This window comes from Glycine soja, chromosome 10 (assembly GCF_004193775.1).
Source record: "Glycine soja cultivar W05 chromosome 10, ASM419377v2, whole genome shotgun sequence".
Taxonomy (NCBI): Eukaryota; Viridiplantae; Streptophyta; class Magnoliopsida; order Fabales; family Fabaceae; genus Glycine; species Glycine soja.
In genome coordinates, this window is record NC_041011.1 from 2,262,015 (window position 1) to 2,280,426 (window position 18,412).

The window sequence follows — 18,412 nt, forward strand, 5'->3', positions numbered from 1 at the left end:
TTAAATAAAGATAAAGATAAATGAATCACCATTTACAGATGAGAAAGAAGAAATCAAGTAATTTGCTGTGACGTTTTCTATACAAAATCTGGAAAACAATGAGAACCCAAACTCAAGAGGACTACATAAAAATTGTATGCATGCTAGTATGCTACTGAAACATAAAGAAAAATCATCGAAGGATTCTAAGGTTTATTTTGTTGTATAAACATTAGCATTAACTCCCCAAGAGGACTACATAAAAATTGTATGCATGCTAGTATGCTACTGAAACATAAAGAAAAATCATCGAAGGATTCTAAGGTTTATTTTGTTGTATAAACATTAGCATTAACTCCCCATGTTTCCCCCTCTCAGCAGAATAAAAAGTCAGCAAACTCCGGAATTCAGTTCTGCATCTTTCTCAAAAATATCCCACCCATCATCAAGAAGAGCATTGTGATCAGCTTTGGATTTTTCCTCGTCATGCCCAATCTTGGAAGAAAGGCTTTCAATTGAGGTTGTCCAGCTTGTCTTACGTATTCCAGATGACTCACTATGGTCAGAACCCGCATCAGATGCCAATGTTTTGTGGGAAGAACCTGATGAAGCTAACTTGCAACTAGTCTGGCTTGAGGTGAAGGATTTACTCAACGGAAGATTAGCATCAAATTTCTCTTTTAGAAGCTTAATATCCTGACAAATAACAGAGATTTCCCCTCTGCAAAGTTAAATGAAAAGTAAGCATTAGATTGGAAAGTACAAAAATATCACAACTACAAAACCGTAAATTTCATAATATAGTTACAAAAATATGCATGTTGAGGGAAGAAAGGAAAGAATCTTTAAGTCCTAGTTAGGCTGAAACAACAAATTCAGGAAAATGATGTCAAACAAAATGCCTTCCAGTACAACAAAATGCCTTCCAGTACAACAAAATGACCATATAAAATGAACTTCACCACCATAATCAAGATTAATCTTACATAAAAAAGGATGACAAACATTCCTAATAATCTGAAACCAACAGTAAGTTTCACAAAAGATTTAACAATTAACAGCAAACACAATTGGATTAAGACAATATTAATACCAGAAAAGGCAGAAAAATGCAACTTCATTTTAAACAGAAAACAACTTACTGCAACATATCAACAACCCGCCCACGATCAATTAGGAATTCCTGTAACTGTGGAGATGAAAAGGAGGCAATAATCAAAAAACAACTCTAAATTCAGTTTGCCTCTGAAGTGAATAAATAAGGGTTTACCATTCCTTAAATTTATTTTAAAGTGAATTATGATCTTAAGTTCTTAACCCACTAAAGATTTAGTGGTGGATGGATATACCCTTCTTCACTTTAAAAAAACAAGCTCACATTAAAGGAGCTTTGTCCAAAATATTACTTTAAAAAAAGGTTTAGAAACAAGAGAAACACTACTAACCTTTGAATTCTCTTCTGCCTCCTGCTGTAGTCTTTGTGATTCATGTACTACCATCTCCACCAGTCTCTCCTGTTCAACAAGAGCCTTTCGTGCAGATTCCTCCTTTTCCAGCTTTTGTTGCTCAGCTGCTTTCCTTGATTCTTCTGCTGCAGCTAGTCGTTCTTCAAGAATGTGGCGCATCTGGAATCAGGAGATGAACCAAATAAGTTGCTAGTAATTTTATTCCTTTAACATCAAATTAAGAAATTCAATTGCACAACGAAATAGGCTTCAATGCATAACCAATATTTTAAAATCACATGCTTTCTAACAGAGATGATTCCGATTATTACAATAGTGAGTAAGGTGTTCAAGGTATTCTGAAATGTGGGAATATGTGCAGCAAAGTATTTGATTAAATTTCTAATGACACACTAAATTGTAAAGCACCTCATCGAGAATTGCAAGAGACTTGTCCCTTTCATCAGACAAGCCGAGCAAGCGTGATTGAAGTTCCTTCAGTTCAGTTGCAAGAATTGCTTTTTCCCCATAAACTTCTCCTGCATGCTGTAAGAAAATGTTGAGGATAAATATTTCTTGTTCTTCACATAAAAAATAATAACACCAAAGATTTTTGTAACTTTTAGATTTATAAATTTTGTTAATATATGCAAACCATGTCATTTGCTTCTTTAGCTTGCACCAGCATTGTTTTGTATTCTTCTATCCTGGCCAGAATATTAGACCCTCCAGTAGCAGCTTCCATATTAGCCTGCTCTGCAGCTTTCTCCTGAACTTCCACTTCTCTCATTAAGTTGATAAGAGATTCCATTGATGAAAACAACGTTTTCTGCATCAGTGTCAAAAAATCTTAATGGCAGAAGTATTAATAAGACACACATTGATATCCTATCTACTGTATTGTCTAATCATCGATAATATGTCAAGTCATCATTCAATATAGGAATGATTTTAATGTCACTTTCACAATTTCTCCCACATATGATATATCATTATAAATAACATCCAAATATAAGAATGTAGGACTAATAAATAATAATACCTTGTTGGTTTTTGCCTCATCAATGATTTCCTCAAGCAGATCAATCCTGGATACTTGACTATATTGGCTACCTGCACTCTTTGCACCATTATCATTTTCAACATCACTAGTATTGCCACCAGCAGTAGAAGAACCAGCATCCAATTCTGATTGAAGACTATCTTTAGAATTTAATGTATCGCCTTGAACATGACAAACTTCTTGAGCTTCAGAACTTTCTAACTCAATCAAGTAAGTTTCGCATTCTTCCAATCTGTGACTTGGGGTGACATCATAATCATCAGCTGAAGATATCAAATTTTCACAATCAAAATCCACAGGTTGTCTCTCAAAATTTTCATTATCTTCCTCCTGAATAAAGCCATTTGACATCTCCTGAGCAATCTCGTTCAAGGTTTCCCCAATGAAGTTATCTTCAGCATTCTGAAAAATATCTAGCTCCTTAATATCATCCATTCCAAGAAATTTTTCAGTATCATCTTTTGAATTACAGCCATTTGACAAAGTAGAGGAAGGCCCCACATTTACGTCATCAACACGCTGACAGTGCCTCAACCTATTGCCTTCTTCCTCACTTTCAACTACAGATTGAACAAGTCATGAGAAATATATTAGTAAACAAGTTCAATGCAAACAAGGTACAGTTACATAGAAATGAATGTACATAATAAGCATCTGCACCTTCAACATCTAGTGGGGCTCCATGGTCATTGTGCTGTGGAGGAATTGCAGCAGGTAATTTTTTGGACATGAACGGGATGACTTCCGCAAGAACTATTCCAGCTGCTAGATCAGCATCCTTTGGGTGTTCAATAGCTACAGCCCTCAGTAGCCTGGGATCAACCTGTTCAGTGCAAAATGATAAGGCACATGCATCATTTAGGATGAGGCATTGATATCAAGTCAGTCACATTCACAGATTAGTCATGGTAGTCAAACTCGAGATTCTACCCCAACTCGGAAAGGGGTCATAGAATCATAAATCATGAAATCATAACTCGAAACATATATTCTACAAGACTTGTAAAATTAAAATAAATATGCATATAAATTCTTATATATATATATATATATATCTAACATACATAGTACATAGTAAATTATGATAAAGAAACACTTATATATACCACACATTAAATAAGCTTAAATTCAGACAGTGTTTGCGGCATTCGAGGTGGTTCGTGAGGATGGGACTTGCACCAATGAGAAGTGTGGGCAGAGGAGGAGGCGGTAACTTCATTCTGTTATTAGGCTTCAAGGTAATAATTAGAGTTGAAAACAAAGTAATAGTCAGGTTGTGTACACTGAAAGCAATTGGGCATTTTGGACTTAGGGTTTAAAAGCCCAAAACAGAATAAAAAACAAAAAAGACACCCTGTTTGGCCCAAAATAACATGCTGGCAAACTTGGAAATGCGCTCAACTTCACGATCTTGCGATCCAGCGTGGTAAGTCCAGCAATTCTGCTCTCCGACAAGTTTGCAAAGGGATGCACATGGAAAGGGAGTCCAAGAAAGTCAAATCATACGACTCTATGTCTTGAAACATGATTTTTACTACCATGAGATTAGTACATCTTTATAAATACTCTAGATTTCAGAAAGTTCGATGATTTAGATAATTGTTGGCATCAGTAAACTCATTCATAACATACTTTTTTGCTGATCACGTTATGTGATGCAACCAATTACCAGTCCTTCACACCAAAAACAGAGGAAGTAATAGTTACAATAGAAACAATACCCATTCATCCAAAATATAACTGTTCATGCACATAATGCTCAGCTAGAGAGTCCAATTCATAATCTTTAATTTATTTGACTAATTTATATTTGAATTCCAATCAACTTCACAATTCATAACAATTACACAAAAACACTAGATGGCAGAGCAACCAATAATTATAGTTCAAACAAAATAATAATAGAATAATCTGCAATCACATTTTCGGGGGAAAAAGAAGGAAAGAGTTATACCTGCGGAAATATCTCCTGCAAGTTTCTATAGACAGAATTGAAACCCATGATCAAGATAGACTATCTGCAAAGCACCCAAAATAAAGAGAATTTTTTAATTAGGGTTCATGACTTATGAATAGAATTAGGGTTCATGTTTAGGAAAACGTAAAACGATTAATAAAACCTAAAAGTGATGAAAAATTAGGGTTGATGAATTCATTTAAAAAAACGACAACTGATCGAATATGCAAAATGAAAAGTTCTTTTTTCACTCTCCCCCAAATCGGTTCTCCTTTATTTTGTTAAGCTAAACCCGTTGGCAAACAAAAATCGCTTGCTAATGCTAAAGTGAAAAACCCTGTGACTCACGTAAGAAAGAAAAAATGAAAACCCTCAGAATCAGATACCTTAATTTCTAGCTAAGATGATATGAGAGGGAAGAAATTGGGAAGCGAAAATCGGGAGAGAAACAGAAATAGAGAGGGGGAGAAGGAGAAGAGACGAGTGACCTTGACCAGTGTGAGAAGAGGAACTGAATAAAGGAGCACACGTAAATTACGCTATTTCCTATTCTGTGGAAATATGGAAAGTTACCAAGCTAAGGTATTGGATATTTAATGTGAAATTTCAGTCCAAAATATTTTTGCATGGCCAAAAAATACGGGATCAAATCAAAACACGCTTATTTTATTTTGATTATTTAAAATATGATATAGAGATATTTTATCTTTTTGATTAAAAAACAAAAAGAGAGAGATTCTTTTGTCTTTTATTTAAAATATATTTTATTTTTTATTTAAAGCCTATAGGCTATAATGATATTGAATTTATTTTTATATTATTATTATTATAATAAATCTGAGATTTTGTATTGAATGAATGTGTTTACAAAGTCATTTTTCTTTATATGAAATCATTTTTAAGAAGTTTTTCTTAAATGAAAATGTTTTAAGGAATTATTATCACTTTTATTGAATTATGCATATTATTCTTTGTGGTTTAAGGCGGGATTACTCATGTTCTCAAACCCATTAGGTTAAATATTTATTTGGTTCGTGATACTAAGGAAATTTTTTGCATGAGATCGAACATGAATTATTCCATTAAATAAATTGTTTCTACTATACGAATGCAATCAAAATTTACATCCTTATGTCAACTCTTTGAGATCATATTATTCTACTAGCAAGAGCATTTGATTTTATTCTTTTTAAATACACTCTTACAAGATTTGTTTGAGAATGGAAAAAAGGGATATTTGTCAATTTTTTTATTATAAATTTTGATATATAACAAATCAAATTATTGTTTTCATTAAATTTGAACTATTTTAATCTAATTAGATCTAATAAGGTATTACCCGATCAATAGTGAACTAACATAAACAGATCTAATAATATATTATCTAATTAAAATTCAACTAATTATGTGTTGAAATTCAAATTCAAAATCAAAATTCTCTCAGTTAGGTAGTATATGTGAGTTGTTGGTTCAATCATATTAATAAAAAAAATATTAAAGCAACCCTAATTATATTACAGCAGCGCGTTTATCACAATTGGTGTGGTGTGAGTCGAGTGTGACAGACGGAGACAGTCTCTGAGGATGCCAACAGCAAGGGAAGTTTCTGAACACAGGACGAGACAGTGTCTCCGTCGTCCTCATTCGCGAACATATACATTTTTCCCAGTACGGCGTTGCTTTTTCCATTTTCAGCTGAAATAGCGACTACTAGATGCATTGGGCAGCAAGAAAAAAAGATACATTGGACTCTCAAGCTTTTGAGTGTAACAGGCCCATTCAAGTCCATTTGAGTTTTTTTTTTTTTTTCTCGTACAAATGACATTTATCTTTTACTAAAGAAGCCAATTTTGTTATATCCATGATTCGAAGTGAAAACCTCTCTGATTAAGGTATGCTTGGTGGTGCTGGTGGCTGTGCGGCTAGTTGAAGTTGAAGCTTTAAGGTATGTTCTCCAGAAGCAAAAGCCACACCCTCTCCCACCTCAAGGCGAGATCCATATCAAGCCTGAAAGTAGTGTGGCGCAAGGACCCAGAACTCGACCGAGCCATAGAGTTGGACAAGCGATACAAGCAATGCGCCCGCGTCGTCAAAGAAGTCCTCAACGAACCAGGCCAGGTCATCCCTCTCCGCTACCTCGAAAAGCGCCGCGAAAGGATGCGCCTCAAGCTCAAAGCCGAAACCTTTCTCAACCAAAACCCCGGCCTCTTCGACGTCTACTACGACCGCATCAAACCCAAAACCGAACCGGTCCGCTTCCTCCGCCCCACCGACCGCCTCCGCCGATTCCTCCACCAGGAGCGACGCGTTTTCCTCGACAACGAGCCCTTCATCGTGTCCAAGTTGTGTAAACTGTTAATGATGTCGAAGAACAAGGTTGTCAGTGCTGACAAGCTACTTCACGTGAAGAGGGAGTTCGGCTTCCCCAACGATTTCTTGGTTGATTTGGTTCCTAGGTATCCGGAATATTTTAGGTTAACCGGTTCTCCTGGGGAGGGGAAATCGTTTCTGGAGTTGGTTAATTGGAACCCCGAGTTTGCAAAATCTGTAATTGAGCGAAGGGCTGAAGAGGAGAGTGAGCGTTTGGGGATTAGGGTTAGGCCCAGTTTCAATGTGCAGCTTCCACGAGGGTTTGTGTTGAAGAAGGAGATGAGGGAGTGGATTAGGGATTGGATGGAGCTTGATTACGTGTCCCCTTATGAGGATGTGTCTCATTTGGATCAGGCTTCTAGAGAGATGGAGAAGAGGTCCGTTGGAGTGTTCCATGAACTGCTCTCACTTTCCTTGCACAAGAGGATTCCTGTGCCGATTCTCGGAAAGTTTTGCGACGAGTATAGGTTTTCGAATGCGTTTTCCACCACTTTTACTAGGCATTCGGGGATATTCTATCTGTCTTTGAAAGGAGGGATTGAGACGGCGGTGTTGAGAGAAGCGTACAGAGGCGATGAGTTGATTGACCGCGATCCTCTGCTCCGGATAAAGGATATGTTTGTTGAGTTGTTGGAGGATGGGTGGCGGCAAAGAGCAGAGCAGTTGAGGTTGAAGCAAGAGAAGGTTAAGGAAGATATGGAGTTATTGGCTACTAAAGTTAGTGAATGAAAATATGGATATGAAGAGCTTTTGATTTGGAGGATTTTTGTGGTATAAAAGCTTGACCATTCCTGGCGAGTACATTCTTTCTCACTTTGTATGATTGTTAGTCTTAAGATGCATGAATTGCTGCAGAAAAATTGAATGGTTTCCTCTTAGGACTCTGTTATTGAAGAATGTTTCAGTAACAAGTTTTTGGCTTAGTAATATGTCTACGGACCATTTTCCCCCCCATGTTTGCATTGTTGAAACCAATTTTAAATATGGAGGGTAGGGAGGGATTGTTGTTCATATAATGTTTCCTTTTACTTGTGATAGTGGTTAACAATTAACGTAATGTCAAAATGTCAGAATCAGAAATCAAAGTACTGCATTGTATTCTTTGAAATATTTTTTATTTCATCTTGAAAATGTTGGAAGCTGAGTGTTTTTCAATCCATCTTGTTAAAATGCACTTAGTTGTAAACTTGCCGATAGTGCTTGAGCTATTTGACAACCAACTTTATTCAAAAAAATTTGAAATAATGGTATGCATTGTGATGAGTAATATTGATGAATTTGGTAAAGATTCCGAAAGAGAGGGATTCGAACCCATCTTTGAGATGCATGATAAAATATCTAAGTTGGACTTGCTAGAAGGAGGCTGTGAATGAACCTGTGTTTACCCTTATCTAACTCATTGTGCTTTGAAATTTAAGAATTACAGTGCTCCAAATAATGCTTCTGGTATCAGATCAAGCCGGCAGTACATTGTTGGAGGCCACAAAATGCGGAAAATGCTGAATTTCCGCAGGATGTTCCTCTGATAATTCAAAGAGGAAGAATACACATTGTATATCTGCTAAGGATGGAAAAAATGAGTTCCATTTTTGGATGATGACCAAATTCTGCTACCAAATTACCTTGAGCAGCAATGAAGTATTTGCTTTTCATGTTTCAAGGAACAGCTGGAAACCTATTAAGGAAAGTGTAAAGAAATTAAATTTGTCATTCTATCATGTATGTTACGCAATGGTAAAGTTATTTTTCCTCGTAGCTTGGAGGTTATAAGTTCAAATTCTAGAAATAGTTTTTTCGATTGCTGGGATAAGGCTTTGGATTGCCCTACTATATGTTACTTAAAGAAAGGTTGTTTCCAACAGTCAACTTCTATTTGAAGGCTCTACAATAACAATTCTTTTGTTAAGGAGGTTGTGTGTATTAAGTATTAACAATTTTTCTTTCAAAAGGAATCAGTTAGAAATCTTCTCGTCTTTCTTTTGCTTTATCTTTGTGAAAGTTATGGTTATCAGATTATGTTGAAGTACTTTGTACTTTAACAGACACACTGGAAGTTGTTGGATGAAGATCTTCGATCATCAACAAGGAGTGTGCTGGTGGGAGCAGAAAATGATGTTCATTAGATGTTTGTTTCTCACATTAAATATCTTCTAATTTATAGGACCTTCTGCTAGAAAAGTCCACCAGTTGGTCTCTCACTCGTTTGTTCTGCATGTTATTAATTTGCGCATTAACAAATACACCCCTTGCCCACACTTCTCACCTTTGCGAGATGAGTTATTCTAAACATTTTTCAGGAACAAGGTTGGTGATTCTAAACCCCCATTTACAATAGTTTGTTGTCACCTACTAAGTCATCACACTAAATGGATGACAAATACTGAAATAGCAACTAATCATGCAGGACCTCCACACATTCTCATTTTATATTATCGCAATTCATCTTATTAACCACCTACTTGGAACAATCTTACGAATCTGCAAGTATTTAAGCAGTTATACTTCCAAGGGGCCATATGAAAATTAACACGCTTTTGGGTTCCTATGTATTAACTGAACTGAAGAGAAAGAAGAGATACAAAATGAAGAGAGTCAAGATTTTCATTTTAATAACTCTAGCTCTGACATTTGTGGCATTTGTGCCAAAGATAGAGAGCCAGATCATGCCACCACTTATTCCTTTTCCACCACCATCTCTTCATCCACTTTGTTTATCCCAACTAGCACTAGTAAGCTATGCTTGTGCAATGTTGCCTCCAACCACAACACTACCACCTTCACCACTCACACCACCACCCTCTCCTTCATCCCCTGGTGATGATGAGGGACACGGGAATGACCAAAGCCAGGGTCACCACCAAACTTCTCAAGAAGAAAACTGTTGCCGGTGGGCTAGGGAAATGGACAACCAATGTGTGTGTGAATTCCTACTTCTATTGCCTCCCTTCCTTACTAGACCTTTGCATCAGTACTCAATCAGCATTGGAGAATCGTGTAATGTCACTTACTCGTGCGGTGGGCCAATATGATTGACAAACTTACGTTTTGATGCCATGAAAGTTTGGTAGTGGAAAAGAATCCAATCTTGTGTTCGGTTTTAAGGTTGAAGTTATGGTTATCGTTTCTGATTCGTTGTGCCATCGGGTGTTAGAAACAAAGTGTGCCGTAGCACTCTAAAAAAAAAGTCGAAAAAGAAAAAAGCGAATTGTAGGCTTGTAGCACGGTGAAAACAGAAAGTATTCATATAATTATATTTACCTGAATTTATATTTAATGTGAATGGAAAAGTTCTAATACATCAGATTCAGTCTTTATAAAGTTGAAATAACTTAGATATATAAGTACTATTATAATATTATGAAAAGTTCCCTTTCTACTTGTAAATCCATTAGAGAAGACAAAATCAAACGCAACTGGTGGAAGAACTTAAGGAACTGTTCTTTCACTCTTTCTTTTATAGCGAGCTAGGTTGGTGTATTTACCTACATTGTTTCGTGAAAACAAATCAGTAAAAGGACAGTAATAATGCAAATAATAACCCTTCCTAATAGTGGAAAGGAAATAACAAAATAAAGTATCGACAACCCTTTTGAAATCCACGTGTCCATCTCTACTTTCAATCTCTCATAAGAGTGGGCATACTATATAGGCCAAACGGCGAGGATAAATTTAGGTTGTGCTTTAAACTAAAGTTTGAGGCTATTGGATAAATCCTTATTTAGAAAGCTTTGTAGCGGCAATCGGCGAAGAGTGACTGAGACAATGCGAATTGCGAAGTGCTTTCAAAATTATATTTATAGGATATCGTGTTTATTCTATTATGATGACAGTGCTCATGGCTAGACGGATACTCGTAACCTAAGTTCGGTGTTCACCTTGATCCATTGTGAGTGGACACTTTCCTCTTTTGTAGTCCTCGGATTAATAACAAAAAAAAGTATGAGTACCACCACACATGGTCTTGGTCGAATCAAAGCCAAACTAGGTGCAAAGGTGAAGTGTAAATTCAAAATATATATTAAGCTTTATTATAAGCATGTAAGATACATGAATGCCGAAGATATGATGAAAGATAATTCGAGGTTCTGACTGTTGGTCTAACAATAAGGGTATTCGGGAATCGAGATATAGCATACGTGGTGTTGGAGTTTTTCACTATGGCCGGAGACCTCTTTTCTTATCCAGTTATCCTCTGCCCGAGTGATGAACATATAGTTATTTGAAAAAAACAATGCAAATTGCTTGTATACTTGTATAGTTTTGATACTATAAGATAAGTGCAATACTAATTATTAAGTAATGGTGATGGTTTTGTTGATATGGTATTGGTGGCTTTGAGGTAGTCGTGCCAACAAACAAGGAGATAGTGATAGAATGAGTAAGCATATTTTTTGAGTGATGATAATTGTATCAAGTTGTGAGACAAAAAAAAAGGGTAAAATTGAGAAGAAAAAGTGAATATATTTTTATTTTTTTAATAAGATGATTAAACTTTAGGAGTGATAATTTGTTAAGACCCCAAATAGTGCGACACCTACTTGGTAGCTGTCTGGAGATAAATAATAAAAAAAAATTAATTAAATTTTTCATACTTGAAAAATAAGTTTCCTTTGGTTAATATTTGTTTTTTAATTAAATACCTAAAAAAAATTTTAATGTAATACTTGTGATTAGTCTCCTTTTATTTAAATGATGACGTTACACTGTTATGTCATCAAGCCTTATTATTATATATAGGCAGAGGTGACCATGTCATTATTTATTATTTTTAAAAAAAATTATATTATTATATACATTAATAAAATTAAAAAAAAACTTGATTGATCTTTGGAAAATGTGATCAAATATTTTTATTAAATAATGGGAAAATTATGTATCTTAAGAAAAAAAAGTAAATAAGAGATTTTTTCATTGTCAATAATGATTATATTTTATTACTTCCTTCATCCCAATATAATTATCATTGTTTTACACCGATCAAGAAAAATAATAAATAGATAAATGACAATAATAATTTTATAAAATTAATTTTGTATATATCATCATTAATTTATTTATAAATTTTTTTATATATCATTAATATTATAAGAAATATAGATGAAAAAAGTAATTAATATTATATTGAAAACTAAAATGATAATTATATTTTAGGATAATTTTTTTCTCTTATATGATAATTATAATTTGAGAGAATATGCATAAATTTGAGAGAGTATGCGAAAATGTTTAAAATTCTCACTCTTAAATTATAAGAGAATTGGTTAATTATACATATAATTTGTTTTTGAATTTAGTTTCTTTTTAAGTCTATAAGCTTTTTTCTCAAAAAAAAAAAAGTCTATAAGCTTTTTAAGTCTATAGGCTTTTTTTTAATTCAAGATATCTCTTGACAGTAAATCAGTGACTAATATATTTTCAAGTATTGAAATTTGTTAAAAAGTATCTCTCTTAACTAATAATGTTCTTTTACACACACAAGTTTGAGAAATGAACTCGATCGCATATTTAAGGAGCAAAATATTGACAAGAGGCATATCAAATGCTTTGAAATATGCATCATCGATCGCAGTAATATAGTTAAAGATACATATCATTAAATACTGTATATTATATATTTTGGGACAGTATTTTCATTCAATATTCATTTGCAAAACTAATATATGGTTTTGGAATGGTAGTCAGTGGGACAACTGCGTTGACCAAAAGCTGAGCTAAAGACGCATGAGAGAATCCAACCCAACGGGGAAAGAAAAGACAATATCTTAGAGGAACAACATAAAGGCGTTTATGCATTGTTGGAAAAGATGAACTGTCTGGACCATTTTCGCTTGGAAAAGAAAATCATATCATGGTCCTTTTGTTCCATTAAAGCTAACAGAAATCATATCTCATATCTCATCACACATGCACATTTATATATATTAGGTTGGACTAATTCATGATGTTCTCTTAAAAAATCGAAAAAACAGTTTGATAATCTCAAACTTTGAACCAAACACTTCCGTTTAATTGAAAAATAAATATTTAAATTTTATCCATATTCATGGTGTTATTTGCAGGAAGGGGCACACATGACATGTGTGATAAATGGTACGGAATGAAAGAGAAGAGCGGCGATTCGTGTGATTTGAAGGACACTGAAATCCAAGATGCTAGGCAACTGTACGGACGCGATATGATTGGAGAAGAAGCACTTTTTAATGGAATCTATTCAAGGGTGTGCACCATTCTTCGTTCTTAACAGTGCATAGATGAAATTGCATTAGAAATCTCGAATAATTCGTATGCGTCTTGCTTACCAAAGCCAGGGACGGTCGAATCATTTTTTTCTAACCTTTTTTCTAATAGGGGAGGACAAATTAAATAATAATAATTCCATCAGAAGATTTAAGAATGTGTTCGTTTGATTGCAGATGTATTTTCGGGAATATAAATTTAAAAATATACTACTTTCTATTTTCTTACAATTTTTGAAAAAATATTTTTTAATATTGTTGATTTTTGGGAAAGAGATAATATCGAGTTTCACTTTATTTTTATTCTCATGCATGATGAAAATGAGAAAGTGATATTTTATTGATAATGTATTTTTTAAGTTTTAACACCCTTATAACTTTTATTTGAATAAATATTAAAATCTAACTAATCAAATGTGTTTTTCAATTTACTCACAAACAATATTCCTAATTATAGTACTCTTGAGAATGACATTCTTAAAATGCAAAATAAATTATACCTTGAAATAAACACTACACAAATTCTTAAGAGTTTAATGATTATAAATTGATAACCTAAAATAATTTTAAGCAATTATATAATCATAAATTATCATAATATCAGTATAAAATTATTTTACACTTTTAGTGTATAACTTATTTTTTTTAAAATTTTATATCTTTTTCAATGAATAAAATTACTTATTTGTTTGGTAAAAGGACATTTAATAACCCTCATTTAGTTTTGATAAACATATAAAGGGAAAAAATTAGTTAGTTGATGGTATATATGTATGCTTTCTGTGACTAAAAAAACCTAACGTGAGTGTACATGTGAGGGAGAGAGAATGCATCTGTAGTAAGCTCTTTATGCGACTTAATTCGGAATTATCATATCTTAATGTAGGAGATTGTTTATTGGCTTACTAAACTTTAAAGTATATTTTGTTAAGAGACAAGTGAATTCGACTGTCCCATTGCCTAGTTAGAGTGACTGAATTTCAAGTTAGTTCTTGTTACTATGACGAGGCTCCTTCTTGTATTGTCAATCGTATTTTGAATGAAATAATATGAATTTGTTTTCATGAAAAAGAAAAAAAAAAAAGAGAGGAATCTAAACCTCTCCAAATCGACCAACATATTGATCATATATATACACACTTTTGAAAATAAGAAAATTGAGGGAGAAACCAAAGACCTATTCTCACTTCCCTTGCATCCGTAAGAGTTATTTTCCCCGGTTTTTAACCTCACCTAAATCGTTAAAATATTAAACGTGAACAAAGTCAAAGGTTAACAAAAACTCATTATATAACATGTCAAAAATAGAGTTACACACACACTCCCATAAAAATTGAAGGAGACCAGATGTTTGACTTGTACTAGTATCAATTAGTAGCAGACAACTTACTTTCATAAAACTTTTCATCCGCAGTGATTACAAGTCCTTCCCCACCAAAACGACACCTAAAAAACTAGCTAGCACGTTGCCGCAGCCAGAACAGTCTCTGATGAAGTAGCTGGTTTCACTCGAAGCCCAGAACCAGAAACAACGTTAGTAGCATTATTTTTGGAGTTACTATTATAGAGAAAGCGAGCAACGATCATAGCACTAGGCTCTGCCACCAGCTTCTTCCACGCCTCGTTCGCTTCTTCACCACGCCTCCGAAACACGGGCGTGGCATCCAATCGATGAATCTCCCATCTCTTAACGTTCCTCAGCCTACGAATCTTCCCCAACTGTTTCATGGCTAGCTTGCACGTGTTCAGTTTCATTTCCTTAACCGCTTCTTCCAACAACCTCGTCCTCGTTTCCTCGTCAACAACCTCTTCTTCCCTCCGAAAATACTCGTCGAACTCTGGCACCCCAATTGCCCTTCTTACCCCTCGCGAGTAATCCCCGTTGGGACTATAAAACGGTCTCAGCTCATCCACCATTCCGTTATACAACATGTCGTCGACACGCTCCGCCACGTAGGATTGCAGATCTGGCATTGCCACGTCAACCCAGAGACACAGAAAATCGAACCGCGAGCGACACTTGTAATCATCGTCATCGATCAGGGCCTCGAGATACGAGTTGGAGCCTCCAACGATGATTGGAAGGCGTTCGCTTCTCGTGATTGAGGCAATAATTTCTGATGACGTGTCACAGAAATCGTTGGCGCTGAAATCCATGTTGGGGTTTATTATTCCTAGTAAGTGGTGCGGAACACCGCGTTGGTCTTCCTTGGAGATTTTGTTTGTAACTATGTCGAGGCCTTCGTAGACTTGGATTTTGTCGGAGTTTATGATTTCTGATGGAAAACATGTGGCTAGGTCAATGGATAGCCTTGACTTCCCTGCTCCAGTGGCTCCCATTACAACCACTATTTTCTCTTTCTCAATTTGCCTCATGTTCAGTTTTTTCCCACTACAAGGAACGTTTATTATGGATTGTGTTAGTCTGCACATAAACATTGAGATGGTCATAATGACCTAAAAAAACACCAAGACTAAGAAAAATTAGAATCAAGTGGTGTGGTGGGATTTCTTTTTTTTGACACAAAAAGTGGAGCTAGCTAAGGTCAATTGAGAAGGGTTTGTTGAATGAAGCTCGCACACAAGAAGTGGAGTAGTAAATTGAGAATGAGAGAGGTGTGAGTGTGGAGTATATATATATATATAGCGTAGACAAAATGGGAAGAGGTCAAAACTGTCACTCTTATTTGCTGCTCTGTTCGTGAATATAAACTATTGATTGTGAACTTGGTGTCGTCAAATATTTTGCCAATATTTTTATATAAACTTTATGCCATATAGAAAAATGTTAATGGTCCACTGAAAGGCTCAACGAAAGCTCTTGAAAGCCATCTTGTTTCTGAAAATCAGTGGGCACGGTAGTTCTATCTTTAGTGGGTTATATGGCAAGGAGCGGCAAATTGCATAAAGAATATATGTATGATAAGGTCTTTCTTATTATTCCCTAATTTTTGTTTGTTTTGGATTTTGTCTATACATGTGTTTGTGGTGTTTTCTGCTAAGAGGGTAGCTAGCGTTTAGTGGTTGGAGCAGCTTTTCCACTTATCTTGTCTCACATAATAGGGTTAAATATTCTCTTACTTTACAATAAAGAGAAAAATATTTAAATTTGTACCCAAATTTTGTTTTAGACATCTTTAAATTAGTCTCATATTTTCATGGGCACAAAACATCATAAGATTAAAATAAAGTTCTTTTTACAAGTGAATTTAATTATATACAACTCTAGGTTGATTATCTTTTTTTTTTTTTGCAAGGTTGACTATATTCTTAATTATGCGAATTTGGATTAGTTTCTTTTGATGAAATAAATTTTTTTTATCAGATTTTTAAGATAATATCCTATAAAAATTATTTTTTAAAAAAAATATGTAGCTAAAAATGGACTATTTGTTTGTAATAAAAACATATGTTATGTATTCATACAAATAATATCTGGGCCAATTTGACTTAGCATGTATTTTATGTAGAGCATTTATAATATATGATTTTCATCTTAAATTTATAAGCCTTGCAACGCTAGATATATAGATTTAAAAAGTCTATAAAGAAATCAACATTAAGGTTGTTGAAGTAAATGTTTAATTTTTTCTTTTCAAGTTTCTACTAACTCTTAGCCTAAAAACCTTTCTTATTGATAAAAAAAATTAAGCAAATTGATTATATAAGAAACTATGTTTGTATAAAAAAAATATCATGTCAAATGCTTCCGTGCATGATAGTTTTTGTTAAGCAACACATCTTATATTTAAAGAACTAGCATGAGCAGCTATGCCGTAGATGCTCTTAATTAATAAATCAAAGAGTAAGATAAAAAAAAGGTTCGAGTTTCATTCATGTTGGATGCGATAACCTTTTCTGCATTCAAACATTCGTGTAAAAAAATGCATTTTAAAAATGTTAAGGTGTGTAAGAATTCAACTAGAGATATGGTCACAAGGTTTAAAATATATATATAAAAATCAATATTAAAAAAGTATACTTATTCGCTTCAACTTTGTTTACTTTGTGAATATTCCTTTTTTGCTAGCCCTATATACAAATAACTAGGCTAACTATACTTAGTACCAATGTTCGCTTAACTTGTAAATCAAATAGTACGACCCAAAAATACTGAGTTTAATACTCATTCATGTTGGACGGGACAACCTTTCCACCCTTTTCAAACGTTTGTGTTGGAATCAATATTTTAAAATGCCATTGTGCGTGAGAATTTAAGTAAAGAATACAAGATTCAAAATGTATAAAAAATTTCAATGATAAAAAAAATGTATTATTCACTTCAACTTTAATTTGTTTTCTTTGTGAATATTCCTGTTTGGCTCCTCCCCCTAATTAGCCTGCTTAAAATTTCAGTATTAGATAAGTAGAGAGCTACTGTGCTAGTAACATAATATATTTCTTCTAATATACTCTCTCTTTTTGTTAAAACGAATAGGAAATAACAAAATTATGGATGGAGTTCATTAAATAAAAAGTAAAACTCTTGATTACTTTAATTTAAGAGTTTTACTTTTTAACTAAAACTTCCTTAAAAAAAAAATAATAAAACTCACAAAATTATAAGTTTTTATAATAAATTTCATCTATAATATAATGTATTTAACATAATCTCTAAGTAATTTTTTATAAATAATTTGCTTAATATTTCTATATGTGTATGTATGTACAAACTATTCTCATAATTTTGTATAAGACTTAAATATATTTTGTCCCTCAAATTAGGTCATTTTTTGTTTTTTTATGGTCACTCAAATTTATTGATTTTTTAGTCCTTAATTTTGAAGAAAAAAAACTCTTTTTAGTTCTTTCAATAAAAAATACAAAAAATTATGCATTCAAATTCTCAAAAATCAATCACGATCGAGGAACTAGAAGAAACGTTTATTAAAATTGAGAACTAGAAAATCAAATTTAAATTTGAAGAATAAAAAAACAACAGTGATTAATTGCATAACGTATCTATTTGTTAGTTTGAGTTTAAATTTTTAAGTAAAAAAAAAAATCAAGTTTGAATCTTATGATTGGATAAAAATTATCATTAGAAAATAAAACTTCATTAACTATAAATAACAGGTTACATTACATCAATTATTTATTAACAAAATTGATAAATATTTCACACGTGAAAAAAAGGAATTATTTGTGAGAGGATCAAAGTTAAAATGGGTAATTTATTTATAATTTAAACAAAAAGAAACAAAAAAAAGTTAGCTAGATTTTTCAAAATTATCTGAGGCAATTTGGATATAGAAACTCAAACACTAAAAATGTCCTCCGTCATTCATACGCACGTGTTTCTCATAGTGACCAACAAATTGATTAGTGCCCCATATTTATATTGCAATCTTCCATGCATAAG

General features: G+C 33.6%; 3 protein-coding genes across 5 annotated transcripts; 1 reads left to right on the forward strand and 2 right to left on the reverse strand.

Annotated features, from left to right (window-relative positions):
* Positions 1–31: 31 nt before the first annotated feature.
* On the reverse strand, positions 32–5,012 carry LOC114371113 (stress response protein NST1). Of its 3 annotated transcripts, XR_003658011.1 has the most exons (10): positions 4,933–5,012; positions 4,442–4,505; positions 3,148–3,310; positions 2,467–3,047; positions 2,080–2,253; positions 1,854–1,970; positions 1,425–1,604; positions 1,122–1,168; positions 310–700; positions 32–196 (listed from the first exon to the last, which is right to left on the reverse strand). XR_003658011.1 is itself a non-coding variant. In XM_028328531.1 (9 exons), exons 2-9 carry the CDS (start codon positions 4,487–4,489, stop codon positions 370–372), a joined length of 1,641 nt encoding a protein of 546 aa, XP_028184332.1. In that variant the 5' UTR covers positions 4,490–4,505; positions 4,933–5,012; the 3' UTR covers positions 34–369. The 3 variants fall into 3 exon arrangements, 2 of the variants coding, with proteins under 2 accessions (XP_028184332.1, XP_028184333.1); XM_028328531.1 differs by having other exon boundaries at positions 34–700; XM_028328532.1 differs by having other exon boundaries at positions 40–700; positions 4,831–4,947.
* A 971-nt stretch (positions 5,013–5,983) lies between these two features.
* LOC114369163 (protein WHAT'S THIS FACTOR 1 homolog, chloroplastic) lies at positions 5,984–8,777 on the forward strand. The gene has a single exon (XM_028326350.1). It carries the CDS (start codon positions 6,392–6,394, stop codon positions 7,541–7,543), a length of 1,152 nt encoding a protein of 383 aa, XP_028182151.1. The 5' UTR covers positions 5,984–6,391; the 3' UTR covers positions 7,544–8,777.
* A 5,545-nt stretch (positions 8,778–14,322) lies between these two features.
* Positions 14,323–15,703, reverse strand: LOC114370753 (adenylate isopentenyltransferase 3, chloroplastic-like). The gene has a single exon (XM_028328148.1). The coding sequence runs from the start codon at positions 15,499–15,501 to the stop codon at positions 14,509–14,511; it is 993 nt and encodes a 330-aa protein (XP_028183949.1). The 5' UTR covers positions 15,502–15,703; the 3' UTR covers positions 14,323–14,508.
* Between the last annotated feature and the right edge of the window lie 2,709 nt (positions 15,704–18,412).

Excerpts from the sequence above, each read along its gene's own strand:
- LOC114371113 (XM_028328531.1), bottom strand. The coding sequence starts at position 4,489 with ATGGGTTTCAATTCTGTCTATAGAAACTTGCAGGAGATATTTCCGCAG. Across the intron at positions 3,311-4,441 it reads TGCAGGAGATATTTCCGCAG|GTTGATCCCAGGCTACTGAG; the intron begins GTATAACTCTTT and ends TGCACTGAACAG. Across the intron at positions 1,605-1,853 it reads CTCTTGCAATTCTCGATGAG|ATGCGCCACATTCTTGAAGA; the intron begins GTGCTTTACAAT and ends TCCTGATTCCAG.
- LOC114369163 (XM_028326350.1), top strand. The coding sequence starts at position 6,392 with ATGTTCTCCAGAAGCAAAAGCCACACCCTCTCCCACCTCAAGGCGAGA.
- LOC114370753 (XM_028328148.1), bottom strand. The coding sequence starts at position 15,501 with ATGACCATCTCAATGTTTATGTGCAGACTAACACAATCCATAATAAAC.